The following is a 21,300-nucleotide window of genomic DNA, read 5'->3' as shown; positions in this document are numbered from 1 at the left end:
TCTGAAGAGGGCAATCGAGGAAGTGACAGCAAATATTTCAAAGGCAAACGGTAAATTGTATTTTTTGAGTACCTACATAGTTATTTAGGAAGGTTAAGGGTGACCGAGTTTGGCGGCATTATGTTCACTTACGTTTGTCATATAAATCCATATGGTAAGAAAACTTATCTGGGATAACTTTTTTTTATATTTAATCATAAAAATAAATAATCAAAACTTTAAAAATGTTTTATTGCTAAAACGATATGTATATGTAGCTCATTGTTGCCAATAAAAAGAAAATTCAAGTTACCATCTTCGAGCGTTGTTAGCACCTAGATGCGTCCACTTGACAACTCAGTGTGCCGTTGGCGCTGTATTTTTTTATAAATCAAACATTGACAACTGTCAACATCATACAATTTTTTTTTAGAAAGTATCCTTTCGAAAGGTTTTTTAGTGGTAAAGTGCGGGATTTCTAATCGTGACGTTGCAATTTTTGGGCGTGGCTCAAGAGCTCAAATTCTGACTGGTAAAAACGTTTGCTTAATTTTTTCTACGAATTTTAAAATAATTACAGTTAAGTATTTCATACTATTAGTTTTAAAATTTAAATGTGAAATCTAGCGCGCGTACATAGTGCACACACTCGTTTTTTGTTTATACATCATTCAGTGTATAGCTGTGAGCCAGCAATCTACCACCTTGCCCCTATCATTCAACGACTTCTGAAACAACCATAAATCTATTTTTATATAATAATATTGGTTGAACTGAGTTAATATATTCATCACAAGTATATTTAAAAACAGCTTTCTTGGGGGGGGGGGGGGGCGTAAATACTTCCTATAAACATTCTGTAGATTAATTTTTTTTTCTCCTCGTTTATGTGTATAATTAATTTTTTAAGTGCTAAAACAAAAGGAGCTGAATTTAAGTTTTATGTCTTAATATACAACTATTCGCAATATTTAAACTTGGTTTGAATATGTCATGTTTATGGCAAAAGTGAAAAGAAAAAATGCAATTTCAATGTAACGATAGATTTTTCAAATCACGTACAGAAAAGATGTGCATTATATATTTAGATGTTACAGTGACCTTTCGGACAATTATTTTAATTTTTGTCTAAACTTCTTCACATTTAAAAAAAATTATTCTTAAAAGTTCTGAAATTAAAAAAGATTTTATTAATTACATAACTTTGAATAATGGAAATAGTGCAAACTGAAAATTTTTATTTTAACAAATCAATATGGCCAAAATGATTTACCTACTAAAAATTTTTATCTTAAAATAGGTCTAACCATATACACACATAACTTGTGAAATACATCATATGAATTTTGATGCAAACATTCCCACCTTATAAGTTAAGGCAACCTTACATCCCAGAGTTCACAAAGCTTAGGAATGAAGGGACTCTTGATGTGCGTGCCGGTGTGACCATTAACGTTCTTTCCATCTGTTCTAATTAATTCCCCCGCGATCCCTTTGATTTTTAAATTATGAAACTTATAATTCCTCGTACAGCAACGGCTAATTTTCAAAGTCCTGGCATTCCTGGTATGGTTGTAACGCAAGTGGGATTGAAAAGTAGTCAGATTTAAAATACTTGTAGTTATGAACATCAGGAAGCCTAGTTGAATCTAACTACAGAGTGGTAGAACGAAAAACGTTCACCTTATGAGTGCTCCACTGAGCATAAATATGTGTAAAAAAAATATTTAACTGATCACGTGATGGACGCAAGATGTCTGCGCAAAAGAAACTTAAAATAACTTTCAACTTGATCGTATGCACAGTTTTATTTTGCATTTCTATAGTGATTTAAGGGTGACTTTTGTACATTTATCGCAAAATTCTCTTGCATTTCATGTTTCTTTTTGTCAGAGGATGTTTACTAAGTGTTTGTGATCTGTGAAATGTCAACACAAGTAATCAAAATTATAAAACTAGCATGAGTTTTTACTGCTATTTAAAAAAAAAACTTAAGGTAAATTACTGAGAACTGAACTCTTTATAGTATATTATAAAAGATCGCACACCAGACATACACAGTACAGGCACGCCCGCCTAGTCAATGTTAGTTTTGTGTTAGTGAGCCTGGATGATAAGTGCGATGCTCGCTGGTGCTTCTAGTGTGATATCGCTTCTAAGCGCAAGGCTGTGGACTGGCACAGGGCAACTGTGGGATTTGAGGGGCAAACCATAACATCATGTATCGGGGAAATGAAAATAGGTGTAATGCGAGTACCTTGATTGCTTTCGAGAAACTTCACCAAGAGTTTCATGTCCTAATATTATTCTGAAATCACGCTTTTTAGCCGCTTTCACTCTCCTAAAATTACAGTTCGAAAGCCGAAACTCGGGAACATAATTACTCATTCCACCTTCAGCGTGTACTAAAATTGCTTTTCGTAAACAGACACCACTCTGATACTATGAGCAATTTATAAATTGCGCGATTTCTTCTGAAGCTCTGTCCACCGTGCGTGTGTGCCCGGATGGGTTGGGGCCTTAAACAAATTAATGAATTGCCGACGGACGCAAGTGCAGTAGAGTTGTTGATGCGCTGGCACAAATGCCAGATCTGCCCATCCCTCGCCTAGCAAAAGAAGGTAGATACTCTCCGAGTCCTACACTCCAGCTCTTCTTCTCTTCTTCACGTGGCCCACTGACGCCTACCCCCCCCCCCCCCAACCCAACATACACACACACAATAACACACAATTCCCTTAAAATTGCTTGGAAAAATAAAACTCACCCTGTTGACGTCGTTGCAAGAAATCGGAAAGTGGTGTGGAATCTCCCGCGCAGTGCTGCTGTCGCCGCGCTGTTACAAATTACAGTCTCATCGACTTTTTTCAACTGAGGATTCGCCTCAAACAAACGCAGAGCTCTCCGTGGATTCAGAATAGCTGGATCTTCGTAGCGACGACGACGACGCCTGATTCCAACTTCGAGTTTAGCGTTTCATTGCAAACAAGATGAACACAAGCGTGGAAGGATAAAATTAATTTTTTGGTTTGTTGTATACTAAATTAAATTTTGAATTTTTTTTAATATAATAAGATTATTATCGTTTATTCAAGTTAAAAAATGAGCGAAATCAGTACCGCAACGTTTCTAAGATAAACAGTGAATTCGCGAAGATCCCTGGATAGTTTGTAACGAGCGGTCTTCGTAGAATTAAGGTGGAAACCTCGGCAGCGTGGCTTCCAGGGAAACGACACCACGGCGACCAGAATCACGACTGCCGAGGACTTCTCACAGACGAGCCGCTGTCCGCCGACGGGACACTTATCTCCCAGCTTGGCGGGGCTTAGGCGAGTTTATTCTCCTCGCCTGCTGCTACTTTTGGCGGGAAGAGGAGGGGAGTGAAAGTTCAACTCCCAACGCAGGAAATAAAGCTGTTTTAACATGGTTTCAGTCAAATTTCAATGCAGAATATTTTCACAGTTAGGCTACTACATATTTGGGTTGCACAGTTTTTGCAGATTAAAGAGTGATTTTTTTTTAAAGAATAATTGCACGTAACCTAACTCCCTCCGCCTTCCACTTCCACCCCCCCCCCCCCCAAACATAGCCTTTATATAATGAATCAATAATTCTAATTATTACCCTAGTGGTAGCAAAGCTAGTTGTTTTTAATAAGTACTTTATCGTTTTTATGGGAATGGTGAGTATAACTTACGAATTGATTTAAAACAGTTTTATAGATATACGCCATGACTGGCTGTGGCCTTTTCCAAGGTCACAAAATTTCTGGTTTACATTATTATACTTTTTTTAGTTTATGTTACGCTATGTCTTTTAATATTACATTATTACTTTAGTTTGCTTTATTGTAAGTTGTATTTTTTATTTACGGTAGCTCAAAGAGTCAGGTAAATGTAAGCTATTTTATGAACGCATCCGTCTCATAAGTTTATAGACAGTTAATTATTGTGTTTTTAACTTTCTCGTGATCAATTATTTGCGACTAATCGAACTGCTGTTGTGAGCGCAAGGGAAAGTAATAAGTAAGCTTGGGACAGCGCCGATAGCGTACGAGCTCCCGTTAACAATGTACATCACGAGTCATTTGAATCCCCTCAACTTATGCAACCAGCTGTAGGAAAGGTGTTTAAAAAAAAAAATGGTTGTCTGTAAAGTCGGTTTACGGACGATAGTTTAACGTGACAACGTCATAACAAAACATTGATGAGATGATTGCATACTTTTATGAATAAAATTGAATCATTTTTATTGAATTATCACTATTTTGTATGGATACAAAGAAGGACTGAAATGATATCTATAATGTTATTGATAAATTTATATTTATTTGCACTCATTAATTCAAATATGTTTATTACTTTAACGAACAGATTATTTTAACTACAACTTTTATACATGTTTGATATTTAACTTCTTCCAATCTGTGTTATTCTGTTAAGGATAGGAAGATGATAGGAAAAGTAGGAAACGAATGGGAGTGTTTCAAATTTAATGTGCCTCGAAAAAGTCAAATCAATGGTTGTTCCAATCGAGTGGAAGAGAGATAGATGCGGCGCAAGCGTACAATGAGCGTAACGGGACAATGTGTGTAACGGGACAATGAGTAATTCTTTTTCGTGCGTGGATCCGGCGTTCATCGATTTATTAGACGTTGTCACGTCAAAAATTCCAAATGAAGAACACTCCTCGCGGCCGAGTGAGGTGTGGTGCTTTGACGTGGAGTGTGAACGCCAACCCGACGACAACGGGCCCGCCGCAGAGCTGTTGACAGCGTGCTGAAACGACGCTTATGCAACAATGCAAGTCGGAGCAGTGACGCTCCGAGAGTGGCGGAACACACCCAGGGGTCACGAAGCCGTGGAATTAAACGGAGCTGCGGAGAGACGGTATTTCTTCGCCGGCTCGCTGGCGCGGCAAATGGGGAAACTTGTTGCCACCCCCGTGGTGCGGGGTCTGCTTTCGGGAGGATTCCGCGGGTCTGGGAGACCGAGCTAACTGTGAGTTTATTTTTTTGTGAATGGAACAGAAATATTCACGTGAAATAAAAGATATTTGTAGATTTTAACACTTACATGAAAACAACTGCATCACTACAAAATATTGTTCTAATCAATACTGGGTTCGGATTCTTACCCGAGCATTTATGTTTTTTTCCCCAGTACCTCCAATAGTAATGGTTGTTTGTAAACCGTTCCCTGAATAGCTTTCCAGGATTAACGGCACACATTAACAAACACAACTAAACAAAATAAAGTCCAATTTATTCCATATTCAGTCCACTTTTATTTGGTTTAAAAAACTATGCTTATATTAAAGATCAATTAAAATATAATATTATGCGCCATTATATCGATAAACGTATTTCAAAATGCAAACCTAACCGTAGCCATGTGTTGTACACAGTAACAATATCTTCCTTGTAGTATTACAAACTATTACTTGGCGAATGTTTTCCAAATGAATATTTTGTATAGGTACAGAATTTTTTTTTTTCTGTGCCGGATGCGGAAATGCTACTGTAGCCACCTCGGGATTGCAAGTCGCTGCTCCAATAGACTCCACATACCGCTTGTAGAACCATGACCTTGAGAAAGGCAATAATTGCTTTAAATCAGTTGTGTGGTCTGAAGCGATTATTTCTGGAATTCTGATCGATGGAACTTCAGCATTGATAAACTGCCATCGACTGTTACACCTATACAATTGGATTACTGTCATTGTTAGAAGAACGAGTAAAATAGTATTACATATTTTATACATTTTCTGTGACCAGGTCAATGTTCACTGCTTGAAATCAGAACAACACCAAAGATTCATCTATTGCCTAAATGCATATAGGCTTTATATATGGTGGAAGGGGGCTACAATCCTCAGTGGGGCCTTCAACCCAAACTTCCACCGTTTGGCAACTTCTCCCCCAATCAACCACTTTATGGTGCTTAGCTCCAAGACTTCCCCTTAGGATAGCCAGCCCCCTCCGTTGGATAACTGTGACCTCAAAGACACTGTAATACACTGTATACACTATAATATACTCTGAAACTTTTAATATACTTGACGTGGCTTCGAATTGCCAGCCCGGGCATCCCACTTTCGGTTGATCCACGGTTTCAAGACATTATTCTAGACTAATGCTGTAATTATTTCATATTTTAGGCCATGAACGCGCTCTTCGCTCACTGGTAAGTTAATTGCCTACACTTACAGAACCTTTTAAAATCAGCCGACGATTATCATTGTACTTCAAACCGTGACAGGTTCAAATGATAAGAGTCAAAGTGCCAGATGTAGAAGAAAATGAACAGCGGAAGAAACCGGAATTCTTCAAAGGTGACACATCGTTACTAGACAAGCATTATGACGTCAGTGCGTGGACCTTTTGTGCTTCGGACGAAGCAGAATGACGTACCACCGACACTGATGCCTTTTATTTAGTTACGGTAGCCGAGAGCTCTGAATATAGTAATGGGACTGACCTTCAGGCTTCTCTTCGGATCCGGAACTCCTGATTCCTGTCCACATTCTCTCTCTGTCTCTGTCTCTCTCTCTCTCTTTGGTTTTTGTTTTTGCTCTTCTCTCGTCGCTTCCCCGCCGGAACGCGCTCCGCCGAGAAGCAAGGGCGTGAACTTCCGGATTGTCCCTCGCTATAAATGGTTCACAAGTGAGGGTTCGTGAGAAATTCATGACCGGGTTGGTGCAAGACTCAAAATAAAATTAAATCCAATAACAGCAGGTAAGAGCACTGCTGATGCTTCCTCTATGCAAGTAAGTCTGACGTAGCGAAAATTACGCGTCACGTATGAGGGGAATCTGCATGATCTTCCAGTGGTGGACTTCGAGGGGTCCACACGTAACTTATAAAATCACAATTTTAACTATAATAACTGAGACACACGCAACTTAGAAATATCACCTTAGGTATGTATAATGTTTAACATGCTTAGCTTAAATATTAAATATTGTTTGTTTTTAAATTTATGACAGCACCTAGACCTTGTGTGAAATTTTTATGCAAGAGATATTTGAGCTTTCAGTAGTAAAGTAAAATAAAGATAATATATTTTATACGCGCTTATACCCATACGTAAATATATCTGTGGACTACTACACATTCTTTCACATACACTTAGCTAGTGATTTGTTAATGTCCACTTCAATAGCATGTAAACACAGCACATGAAATGTTGCTCATTTAGTATGTTCTCAGATTTTCTTATTGGAAAAAATATCTTCTCATATCATCTCTTGTCTTATATGTGTGAGCATTTGCATAGGTGTATATGTGTGTGTTTGTGTATGTGTATCTTCGCATTAAATATATACTCTAATATTTTAATGACATTTCATGTTTTAAACCTGCACTTTCTGTAGTTATATCATTTTTTTTAGTGTTTTGCCAAAATTTGTTGCAAAACGCAAGTCGAGAGACATGAAAAAATTCATTTCAGATTATATTAATGTCCCCCCTTACATGAGAGGTTTAGTTTTCGAGTTGGGACTCAAATTCAGAGCCCCAGGATTAAAATTATGATACGCAGATATCTAAAACACTAATACTAGCTGGAGATAATAAAGTAGTGACGTACTCAAGATCTAAAGATGTAATTCTCTGGCGGTATGATTAAAGGTATCACATTGTTGTGCCTAACACGCCAGCCTCTTGATTTACTGAAATCTGTAAACCATGTAGTAATTTTGACTACTGAAATCTGTAGTCTACACTTACCTGAAGAGATCCAAGAAGATCGAAACATGGATGCTTACATTTCTGAACCTTGAGCAGCCTCAAGGTATAGGTGCAGAAATCTGGGTTGTAAAACCACATTCCCACGCATAGTCGTGAGTATCGCACGGAGTGCAACATGCTCTAAATCAGCATCCTTTTGTGAGCAACACCAGCTATTGGCCTCCGGCCGATACACTACTCGAAGTGGGGAATAGGAAATATCCCAAAGTGGAATGAGGTACTAGTGTTAGCGCTGGTCTTCTCATTACCACTGTTCCTCAAAATGAGGAGTATTTGTTCACAATCGTTTCAACTTCAGCAACAGTTTATCGTTGCGTAAGTCTCAACAGGCATACCATTGAGTGCGATACTCACGACTATGCGTGGGAATGTGGTTTTACAACCCAGATTTCTGCACCTATACCGTGAGGCTGCTCAAGGTTCAGAAATGTAAGCAAGTAGTATATGAATGGGGCTCCGAGGACAGGCTTCCAGGCTGTGGTGCTGTGTGTCCTTTCCGCCATCTTGGATTGTGACGTCACGGCGGCCATCTTAAACGAGCGTAACGGGACACAGCGTAACGGGACACAGCGTAACGGGACATAACATAATGGGACAAGTAGATCACGGCGGCCATCTTGGATCCGCCATCTTGGATCCGCCATTTTGGATGACGTCATTTTGTTTTCTCGAACATTCCGATATTTTGTTTTCCGCCATATTGGATGATGACGTCACCGTCGCAATTTTGGTTACGGCCGCCATCTTTAACTTTTTTATTTATTATCCGATTTTAATGAAATTTTTTAAAAAAATTATAAAAAAATTTAAATAATATAAATTTAATAAAATATTTATAAAAAACAAACATTATCGACACGGAGCTCGGAGTCCTCGGTTCGAACCCGACGGGTGCAAAAAAATTAAAAATGGCGACCGATCCTTCCCCCCACGGTGGGTGCTGGAATACTGACCCCCACCACTTTTTTCAAAGCATATAGATCGTCATCTAGTATGACGTCATGTCCGCCATCTTGTCTTTGATGCTGGAAGCCATCATCATTGTATCGGCAGCGAGAGTGCGCTCACGCCATGTTAGTTTAACTCTTACCCGATAGAGTGCAGTAATCATTTATTACTGTGACACCCGCCATCTTTAAATCTGGCCGCCATCTTGAAAATCCGTAATTATTTAGCTAGAAATTCGGGAAAAGTTCCAAAATTCATTAAATAAATCACTCATTAATTTACATATTGATTCGATCGATTCACGTCCTCGGTTCGATACCTGATCGATGCAATAATGTTTAATTTTATGAAAAAATAATAATTTCAATAAACCATGTTAAACTTTCGTAAAGAGACTTTAAATCCTCTACTACCATCATCCTATCAGACGTCAAGACTACCATATTGGAAATTCGTAATTTTAATGCTAGAGATTCGGGAAAAAGTTCAAAATTCATTAAATAAATTTGTAATCAATATACTGATTGATTGGATCGACTAAGGTCCGTGGTTCGATCCCTTGTCGATACAAAACAACATTAATATTTTAAAAAAGTACCACTAAAGTGTAAGGTTTGAGAAAATAAATAACACCGCAAGTTCTTTTAAAAAAACTTTTATTTCATACATACTACACTACTACAAGAACAAAGTAAAAACACTGACAAATTACTAAAGTTTTGTGGATTTCTCGATTCAAACAGTCTTCTTTTTGTACGGACTAAGCCTTTTACATGACTTTAAATGTCTATACGATCCGTTCATCACCACAGCCAGAGACGGACTGAAGTTCATATCACTTATATAGTCTCATTAGACGGTACAACACATGAGTCGAAACAATAACCATGTTCATTATACGTCTCGGAGCATTTTTTATAATGACGATGTAAGCTATCGAGACGTGAAATTAGTTTATTACATTTTATACACTGAAATTGTATTCTTTGAACATTATTAGAACAACCGCTCCTTTCATGTCTGCGCGCATTTGAAGTTCTAGTAAATGATGCGTCACAATATTTGCACTGATGCGATGCACGCTCTTCATGAATTGAAGTCTGGAATGCAGATGGTGAAACTTCAGCTGATGGTGGAACAGCACATATCGAAGTCTCCTCCAGCGTTGTCAGAGGCGTTGCCAACGGGATCTGCTCCAACATCGTCGGCGCCGACTTCATGGTTCTCGTAGTCGATGGTACATCCTCCATCGAGTACGACGTTAAAGTCGGTAAAGATGCCATCGAAGTCTCAAGAACAGGCAATTACGCGACTTATACACCAGAAGAAACAAACTAGGTGATCCGTACACCGTCAACGGCAGTAACAAACTAAGCGTCCTGCTGTATAGGACTCGTTTATATACATTAACCGGTTTGAATAATACGCTAGTCAAATCAAGAACAATTTACTAAAATACTAGAGTCAAAACAACATTAAAAAATAGAAGCACCATCAACAAAAAAGGAAGCACATTTGGAAGCACCTTCAAAAAAGGAAAAACAATAGGAAGCACCGACTACGAAAAAACAGCACATTTGGAAGCACCGACAACGAAAAGGCAGCACATTTGGAAGCACCGACTACGAAAAGGCAGCACATTTGACAGCACCGACAACGAAAAGGCAGCACATTTGGAAGCACCGACTACGAAAAGGCAGCACATTTGGAAGCACCGACAACGAAAAGGCAGCACATTTGGAAGCACCGACTACGAAAAGGCAGCACATTTGACAGCACCGACAACGAAAAGTCAGCACATTTGGAAGCACCGACTACGAAAAGGCAGCACATTTGGAAGCACCGACTACGAAAAGGCAGCACATTTGGCAGCACCGACAACGAAAAGGCAGCACATTTGGAAGCACCGACTACGAAAAGGCAGCACATTCTTAAGCACAGACTACGAAAAGGCAGCACATTTGGAAGCACCGACAACGAAAAGGCAGCACATTTGGAAGCACCGAAAACGAAAAGGCAGCACATTTGGTAGCACCGACAACGAAAAGGCAGCACATTTGGCAGCACCGACAACGAAAAGGCAGCACATTTGGTAGCACCGACAACGAAAAGGCAGCACATTTGGAAGCACCGACAACGAAAAGGCAGCACATTTTGGAAGCACCATCGAATAAGGAAGCACATTTGGAAGCTCCATCAACAAAAAAAAAAAAAAAAAAAAAAAAAAAAAGGCAAAAGGATGCAAAATTTACGAGATCTAAGTCTTAGTTAGAAATCAGAATACAAGAAATAAAAACATTAAATTCTTATAATTTAAATTATTTATTTTATTTCTTTACATTATACAAATGCAAGTAAAACAAGCCATTATTGTATGTAGCCAGCTTCCCTCAGTTCCTTGAGTATGAAGGATATTTCTTTGATGCACGAATAGTTTCCTGCACAAAGCGAACCATGTAGAAGTCTTAACCGGTCAACCAATATGTTTGGATCTTTCCATGATGTGTAATCATTCTCTTCTATCACCATCTTCCTTGCACCTTTATAATAAATATTATGGTCTCTGGTGTCTTCCGTTTTACCACCAACCTCAGGGTAACTTTCATGTTTGAGACGGTGATCATCACAAGCTTGATCAGATTTATTTAATATATCACGTCGTTTCCATCGTTTCGGTCTCAGGACACCGCCACATTCTTCGATCTTGGCAGCTTTAGGTGCTTCATCATAGGCTATGTCTTTGTCAGCAGCCTCAGAGTCACTGTAACAATCACCGTAGAAGGAATCGTCTTCACCCAATTTACCATAATAATTCGATGTTGATGATGTTGAAGTGTCTTCATCGTCTTCATGCTTCCTTTTTAGGAGTCCATCATTTTTACAAAGTAGGAAAGAACTACTTGAATTCGGCTGGAATATATTCTCACTTTTCACGTTAAGGATTCTTCCATTGTCTTCATTCTTCCGTAAATCATCATCCTCCTTCAATTTTAGTTCTTTGTCGAGATCGGAAGAGCCAAGAAAATTATTGTCGTAATGCAGATCACTCTTCCTTAGGCTAGTAGATTCATCGTTGTCCTCTAGCTTGTACGCAGGCTTGGCGCTACAAGTTCTGCCATGTCTTTTTAGGCTCTCTCTCCGCGTAAACGACTTGCTACATCGAACACAACTTATCATATTGCGCAGTGGATTTTTAACACAGTCATTCTTCTCGTGTTGTCTTTTATTCTTTCTCAAGATAAACTCTTTACTGCAAAACTTACACCTATGTTCTTTCGATACAGCGTCAGATCCCAAATCGGAATTCATATTAGTTACTGAGACTAATGTCAGATGCAAACTAAGAGTTTTAAAGTAGATATATTACTTAAATATAATTTTTTAATTATTTCATCAGCGATAATTAATATATCTCATGCAAAAGTACTTTATGCATGTAGTTCTGCTTTTCAACAAGAGATGTCGACACATGTTGCTTGCAGGTAAATAATATTTAGTTCTTTTATGCGGGATGCCTGATGCTCACTAACGATCGCAAAAGAAGGATGGCTTCGATAGACTCCAAGGAAAAGGAAGTTCGTCTTGCATGTTGGTGCTCCACAGATGTCTCATGGCGTAATATTAATTTGACTGAGTAATGATATTTGTCAATTCCACCTGATAAAAAAATTGCAAGTTTTGATTTAGTAGCAGAAATTATCGAATTAAATGTAACTCCAATTAAAATGACATGTCTCATTAGACAAAAAAAAAAATCCATGCAGAGAGCGGTTCCTCAGAATAGTCAGAAACACTTGAAGAAACCACAGGAATGATTGCAAGAACACGGGAAAAACCATCAAAATATTGACATTAATAATCAGGAGCACACGGAGAAAACCATCATAATATTGGCAAGAATAATCAGGAGCACACGGAGAAAACCATCATAATATTGGTAAGAATAATCAGGAGCACACGGAGAAAACCATCATAATATTGACCAGATTAATCAGAAGTACTCGGAGAAAACCACCACATGTTTTCCTTGATATCATAAAATTACAGGAAAAAATATTTAAAAATAAAAATAAATTTAAAAAAAAAATAAAAAAATGCATAAACAGTTTCTGATAGCTTGTAAACTTATCATTGTTGAGCAAAGATAGAGTTCTTGTACAAGCCAGAAATTTATGCATTTTTTTATTATTTTTTTTTAATTTATTTTTATTTTTAAATATTTTTTCCTGTAATTTTATGATATCAAGGAAAACATGTGGTGGTTTTCTCCGAGTACTTCTGATTAATCTGGTCAATATTATGATGGTTTTCTCCGTGTGCTCCTGATTATTCTTACCAATATTATGATGGTTTTCTCCGTGTGCTCCTGATTATTAATGTCAATATTTTGATGGTTTTTCCCGTGTTCTTGCAATCATTCCTGTGGTTTCTTCAAGTGTTTCTGACTATTCTGAGGAACCGCTCTCTGCATGGATTTTTTTTTTTTGTCTAATGAGACATGTCATTTTAATTGGAGTTACATTTAATTCGATAATTTCTGCTACTAAATCAAAACTTGCAATTTTTTTTTTATCAGGTGGAATTGACAAATATCATTACTCAGTCAAATTAATATTACGCCATGAGACATCTGTGGAGCACCAACATGCAAGACGAACTTCCTTTTCCTTGGAGTCTATCGAAGCCATCCTTCTTTTGCGATCGTTAGTGAGCATCAGGCATCCCGCATAAAAGAACTAAATATTATTTACCTGCAAGCAACATGTGTCGACATCTCTTGTTGAAAAGCAGAACTACATGCATAAAGTACTTTTGCATGAGATATATTAATTATCGCTGATGAAATAATTAAAAAATTATATTTAAGTAATATATCTACTTTAAAACTCTTAGTTTGCATCTGACATTAGTCTCAGTAACTAATATGAATTCCGATTTGGGATCTGACGCTGTATCGAAAGAACATAGGTGTAAGTTTTGCAGTAAAGAGTTTATCTTGAGAAAGAATAAAAGACAACACGAGAAGAATGACTGTGTTAAAAATCCACTGCGCAATATGATAAGTTGTGTTCGATGTAGCAAGTCGTTTACGCGGAGAGAGAGCCTAAAAAGACATGGCAGAACTTGTAGCGCCAAGCCTGCGTACAAGCTAGAGGACAACGATGAATCTACTAGCCTAAGGAAGAGTGATCTGCATTACGACAATAATTTTCTTGGCTCTTCCGATCTCGACAAAGAACTAAAATTGAAGGAGGATGATGATTTACGGAAGAATGAAGACAATGGAAGAATCCTTAACGTGAAAAGTGAGAATATATTCCAGCCGAATTCAAGTAGTTCTTTCCTACTTTGTAAAAATGATGGACTCCTAAAAAGGAAGCATGAAGACGATGAAGACACTTCAACATCATCAACATCGAATTATTATGGTAAATTGGGTGAAGACGATTCCTTCTACGGTGATTGTTACAGTGACTCTGAGGCTGCTGACAAAGACATAGCCTATGATGAAGCACCTAAAGCTGCCAAGATCGAAGAATGTGGCGGTGTCCTGAGACCGAAACGATGGAAACGACGTGATATATTAAATAAATCTGATCAAGCTTGTGATGATCACCGTCTCAAACATGAAAGTTACCCTGAGGTTGGTGGTAAAACGGAAGACACCAGAGACCATAATATTTATTATAAAGGTGCAAGGAAGATGGTGATAGAAGAGAATGATTACACATCATGGAAAGATCCAAACATATTGGTTGACCGGTTAAGACTTCTACATGGTTCGCTTTGTGCAGGAAACTATTCGTGCATCAAAGAAATATCCTTCATACTCAAGGAACTGAGGGAAGCTGGCTACATACAATAATGGCTTGTTTTACTTGCATTTGTATAATGTAAAGAAATAAAATAAATAATTTAAATTATAAGAATTTAATGTTTTTATTTCTTGTATTCTGATTTCTAACTAAGACTTAGATCTCGTAAATTTTGCATCCTTTTGCCTTTTTTTTTTTTTTTTTTTTTTTTTTTTTGTTGATGGAGCTTCCAAATGTGCTTCCTTATTCGATGGTGCTTCCAAAATGTGCTGCCTTTATGATAGTGCATCCAAAATGAGCTGCCTTTTCGTTGTCGGTGCTTCCAAATGTGCTGCCTTTTCGTTGTCGGTGCTACCAAATGTGCTGCCTTTTCGTAGTCGGTGCTTAAGAATGTGCTGCCTTTTCGTAGTTGGTGCTTCCAAATGTGCTGCCTTTTCGTTGCCGGTGCTGCCAAAGTGCTGCCTTTTCGTAGTCGGTGCTTCCAAATGTGCTGCCTTTTCGTAGTCGGTGCTTCCAAATGTGCTGACTTTTCGTTGTCGGTGCTGTCAAATGTGCTGCCTTTTCGTAGTCGGTGCTTCCAAATGTGCTGCCTTTTCGTTGTCGGTGCTTCCAAATGTGCTGCCTTTTCGTAGTCGGTGCTTCCAAATGTGCTGCCTTTTCGTTGTCGGTGCTGTCAAATGTGCTGCCTTTTCGTAGTCGGTGCTTCCAAATGTGCTGCCTTTTCGTTGTCGGTGCTTCCAAATGTGCTGTTTTTTCGTAGTCGGTGCTTCCTATTGTTTTTCCTTTTTTGAAGGTGCTTCCAAATGTGCTTCCTTTTTTGTTGATGGTGCTTCTATTTGTTAATGTTGTTTTGACTCTAGTATTTTAGTAAATTGTTCTTGATTTGACTAGCGTATTATTCAAACCGGTTAATGTATATAAACGAGTCCTATACAGCAGGACGCTTAGTTTGTTACTGCCGTTGACGGTGTACGGATCACCTAGTTTGTTTCTTCTGGTGTATAAGTCGCGTAATTGCCTGTTCTTGAGACTTCGATGGCATCTTTACCGACTTTAACGTCGTACTCGATGGAGGATGTACCATCGACTACGAGAACCATGACGTCGGCGCCGACGATGTTGGAGCAGATCCCGTTGGCAACGCCTCTGACAACGCTGGAGGAGACTTCGATATGTGCTGTTCCACCATCAGCTGAAGTTTCACCATCTGCATTCCAGACTTCAATTCATGAAGAGCGTGCATCGCATCAGTGCAAATATTGTGACGCATCATTTACTAGAACTTCAAATGCGCGCAGACATGAAAGGAGCGGTTGTTCTAATAATGTTCAAAGAATACAATTTCAGTGTATAAAATGTAATAAACTAATTTCACGTCTCGATAGCTTACATCGTCATTATAAAAAATGCTCCGAGACGTATAATGAACATGGTTATTGTTTCGACTCATGTGTTGTACCGTCTAATGAGACTATATAAGTGATATGAACTTCAGTCCGTCTCTGGCTGTGGTGATGAACGGATCGTATAGACATTTAAAGTCATGTAAAAGGCTTAGTCCGTACAATAAGAAGACTGTTTGAATAGAGAAATCCACAAAACTTTAGTAATTTGTCAGTGTTTTTTTTTTGTTCTTGTAATAGTGTAGTATGTATGAAATAAAAGTTTTTTTAAAAGAACTTGCGGTGTTTTTTATTTTCTCAAACCTTACACTTTAGTGGTACTTTTTTAAAATATTAATGTTGTTTTGTATCGACAAGGGATCGAACCACGGACCTTAGTCGATCCAATCAATCAGTATATTGATTACAAATTTATTTAATGAATTTTGAACTTTTTCCCGAATCTCTAGCATTAAAATTACGAATTTCCAATATGGTAGTCTTGACGTCTGATAGGATGATGGTAGTAGAGGATTTAAAGTCTCTTTACGAAAGTTTAACATGGTTTATTGAAATTATTATTTTTTCATAAAATTAAACATTATTGCATCGATCAGGTATCGAACCGAGGACGTGAATCAATCGAATCAATATGTAAATTAATGAGTGATTTATTTAATGAATTTTGGAACTTTTCCCGAATTTCTAGCTAAATAATTACGGATTTTCAAGATGGCGGCCAGATTTAAAGATGGCGGGTGTCACAGTAATAAATGATTACTGCACTCTATCGGGTAAGAGTTAAACTAACATGGCGTGAGCGCACTCTCGCTGCCGATACAATGATGATGGCTTCCAGCATCAAAGACAAGATGGCGGACATGACGTCATACTAGATGACGATCTATATGCTTTGAAAAAAGTGGTGGGGGTCAGTATTCCAGCACCCACCGTGGGGGGAAGGATCGGTCGCCATTTTTAATTTTTTTGCACCCGTCGGGTTCGAACCGAGGACTCCGAGCTCCGTGTCGATAATGTTTGTTTTTTATAAATATTTTATTAAATTTATATTATTTAAATTTTTTTATAATTTTTTTAAAAAATTTCATTAAAATCGGATAATAAATAAAAAAGTTAAAGATGGCGGCCGTAACCAAAATTGCGACGGTGACGTCATCATCCAATATGGCGGAAAACAAAATGTCGGAATGTTCGAGAAAACAAAATGACGTCATCCAAAATGGCGGATCCAAGATGGCGGATCCAAGATGGCCGCCGTGATCTACTTGTCCCGTTATGTTATGTCCCGTTACGCTGTGTCCCGTTACGCTGTGTCCCGTTACGCTCGTTTAAGATGGCCGCCGTGACGTCACAATCCAAGATGGCGGAAAGGACACACAGCACCACAGCCTGGAAGCCTGTCCTCGGAGCCCCATTCATATACTACTTAAGCATCCATGTTTCGATCTTCTTGGATCTCTTCAGGTAAGTGTAGACTACAGATTTCAGTAGTCAAAATTACTACATGGTTTACAGATTTCAGTAAATCAAGAGGCTGGCGTGTTAGGTACAACAATGTGATACCTGTACTCAAGATCTGGCAACATTTTTAATACAAGACAAGTTAGTGAATTTTCTCTAATTGTTTACCAAAACTTTAATGTATGTCTATGGTGAGACTAGATATAAGAACTATAAAAAAATTATAGCAAACGTTGTGGGTTCATGTTAGATATCAAAGTACTATTATTAATCACAGATAATTTTTAATTTTATGAAATTTTCAACTAAGAACGCGCCTCAAGATAGGCGAAGAGTTTCTTTGTTGTTCCTAGTTAGTAGAAACTACTCTGAGTTTCGAATTTGCAGAGATGTCTTCCGCTCAAAGCTTGTTCTGTGAATATCTAACCCCCTGACCGGGCAAAATCAATGAGAACCTTGTATTTGCCCGATTAGTTCACAGCACGCCACAGTCTTAGTAACACTGTCAAACTTAATGACAAAATTAAACCTTAAGATTCTCTTGGTTGATTTTACTTTCTCCTTTCCGCGAAGCGTAAATGCCCCACAGTGTGACAAATTACGAGACTACCCACGAAAAACACCATCCGAAATACCTGGTAGATTGTTCACCGTAGTGGTATGGACTCTAACTTCGAAGTGGGTTAAATCTTAGAGGAAATCTAATGATAATATTATAAAACGTACAATTTGATACCTTATAAAAAATGTTTGGACACATGATTAAGGGATCACATCACTCGCCTAAAATAAAGGTAAACAGAATTCTATTCCCGGTCATAGAAAAAGGGGAGAAGATATTTTGACTACCCTGTTACCCCCACGGCGATGCCTTCAAATGCTGCCTCGTCTCATATTATTAACACTCATCTGTGTTAAGTGACATCGATGTCGACGAGTCGTGATCAATCACTCATTCGTGCAAAAACTCATTATTTCTCGCCGTTGTCTCGTGACGTCCTACGCCAATGAACTGGCACCTATGCTGTAAAATAATCAAAACGCCACGTGGTTCGCCGATGATGACGTCAGACATTCTGCGTAATCATCATTTTACGTCACACGCGCCTCGATGTTTTCTTGCTTCTGCCTGCGAATTTTCCTAAAAGAAAAGTTTTGCTTCGAAGATATATGGCGCTGGTTTATCTGGCTTGCCACTAGCCAGCTTAGCGGTCGGCCTCTGGCGATAAAGCTGTCCAGAAATTATTATTTATAGATGCTTGCACCGGGCTTAAAGGTGTTCAGGTTGCCCCATCATACGATCTTTCGTGGTCACACACGCATGCACACACACAAAAAATATACCAACACACTTAACACTTAGGCTGGTATTTTAAGACACAAAAATAAGGGTCTAGGTGTTGAATATACTACACCTATACCTTAACCGTATTCCTGGTGCACGATTGGACACTGCCAGTCCCTTATTTTTAGGCAACGATTTTAGTGTCCCGTGCGTTGCCGTTCTGTTGCAAAACTTCCGCGCATGCGCAGAGCCCACTTTTTCGTTGATTTCGTCTTGAAAGTGGACCCGCGTCGGGCACCATTAACTCTTATATAGTCCTTTTTGTTATCATCGGGGGACATACCAGTCGTGTCGGTGTGCCAAATGAAACTTTATGTTAGCGAAACTATACTTGAATAGCTACATTTAGTACACTTTAACTGTCGTAACAATAAATAATTGCAACTTAAAAAGTACGTGAAAAATTTATAACGCCGGTTCTATTTGCGTGCGATGGTGCTACTCTCTCTAATATTTTTGCCGTAAGGAATTGTATCGATAGTTGCGAAACGTCCGCTAGAAAGCCTCGCGCAGGGCATCGTTTATTAAAACGGTTCCCGATTTGTTGCCTTACGGAGATTCGGTTTGGACACGTTCTGGAATACAGCCCGCGAATTAGGTTATGGTTGTATCTCAAAAAGGCAGTACTTATTCGCTACCTTGCACAGACGTCTTGGAATACCTCCCTAACTGTTCTCGCAATCTACGTGCTTAACGCGCTAATTACACACTAATAATATTTAGTAGCTCCATTTGAAGAAAATTTTAAAATCAGTTCCCTATTATTTTTTGTCATTCAGCTGGTGAAAGATGGTGATGATGATAATTATGATGATGATGATGATGATGATGATGATGATGATGATGATGATGATGATGATGATGATGATGATGATGATGATGATGATGATGATGATGATGATGATGATGATGATGATGATGATGATGATGATGATGATGATGATGATGATGATGATGATGATGATGATGATGATGATGATGATGATGATGATGATGATGATGATGATGATGATGATGATGATGATGATGATGATGATGATGATGATGATGATGATGATGATGATGATGATGATGATGATGATGATGATGATGATGATGATGATGATGATGATGATGATGATGATGATGATGATGATGATGATGATGATGATGATGATGATGATGATGATGATGATGATGATGATGATGATGATGATGATGATGATGATGATGATGATGATGATGATGATGATGATGATGATGATGATGATGATGATGATGATGATGATGATGATGATGATGATGATGATGATGATGATGATGATGATGATGATGATGATGATGATGATGATGATGATGATGATGATGATGATGATGATGATGATGATGATGATGATGATGATGATGATGATGATGATGATGATGATGATGATGATGATGATGATGATGATGATGATGATGATGATGATGATGATGATGATGATGATGATGATGATGATGATGATGATGATGATGATGATGATGATGATGATGATGATGATGATGATGATGATGATGATGATGATGATGATGATGATGATGATGATGATGATGATGATGATGATGATGATGATGATGATGATGATGATGATGATGATGATGATGATGATGATGATGATGATGATGATGATGATGATGATGATGATGATGATGATGATGATGATGATGATGATGATGATGATGATGATGATGATGATGATGATGATGATGATGATGATGATGATGATGATGATGATGATGATGATGATGATGATGATGATGATGATGATGATGATGATGATGATGATGATGATGATGATGATGATGATGATGATGATGATGATGATGATGATGATGATGATGATGATGATGATGATGATGATGATGATGATGATGATGATGATGATGATGATGATGATGATGATGATGATGATGATGATGATGATGATGATGATGATGATGATGATGATGATGATGATGATGATGATGATGATGATGATGATGATGATGATGATGATGATGATGATGATGATGATGATGATGATGATGATGATGATGATGATGATGATGATGATGATGATGATGATGATGATGATAGACAAGCCGTGAGCAGCTACGTAGAACAACATGTGCACTGTTAAAAATCTTCACCTTCAATTTACGAAGAAAACTGGTTACAAATTATCCAAGGATCTTCGTAAATTTACGCCTATCTTCGTAAATTTACGTACTCTGAATAAACGTATTAAGAACATGAATCCAAAAGAATGTTCCCTTGTTCATTAACAAACTATTGAAAAAACTGGTTAATTCTAGAGCAAGAACACTCTACTTTTGTTCACGTGTGTGTTTACCTTTATTCAGAACGAAACAACTCAGAGGTCGAAATACGGCGTAGTTTCTACGAAGATTAAATTATTTTAGATTACGAAGAGCTCTTCTTCGTTTATTTCAGGTAAATTCTTCGCTGATAAGTCCGTAAATTTACTGTAACTTCTAACAGTATGAAGTACATGAGCGTATGACCAAGTATGTGCAAGTAGACGGAAACATTTTTGGAGATATTTTGTAAGCTTGTTACACTGTTAGAAATCACAGTAA

General features: G+C 38.0%; 1 protein-coding gene across 1 annotated transcript; it reads left to right on the top strand.

Moving 5' to 3' along the window:
* Nucleotides 1–20,114: 20,114 nt before the first annotated feature.
* LOC134541803 (prostatic spermine-binding protein-like) lies at nucleotides 20,115–20,840 on the top strand (the record flags this gene model as incomplete). The annotated part of the gene is made up of 1 exon (XM_063385495.1): nucleotides 20,115–20,840. A coding segment is annotated over one exon (726 nt), but the record flags the coding sequence as incomplete, so codon positions are not given.
* Nucleotides 20,841–21,300: the final 460 nt, after the last annotated feature.

The sequence above is a fragment of the Bacillus rossius genome (assembly GCF_032445375.1).
Source record: "Bacillus rossius redtenbacheri isolate Brsri chromosome 4 unlocalized genomic scaffold, Brsri_v3 Brsri_v3_scf4_2, whole genome shotgun sequence".
NCBI classification, from domain to species: Eukaryota; Metazoa; Arthropoda; class Insecta; order Phasmatodea; family Bacillidae; genus Bacillus; species Bacillus rossius.
The sequence above is the reverse complement of the archived record's forward strand: the minus strand, read 5'-3'. Positions and strand labels throughout refer to the sequence as shown.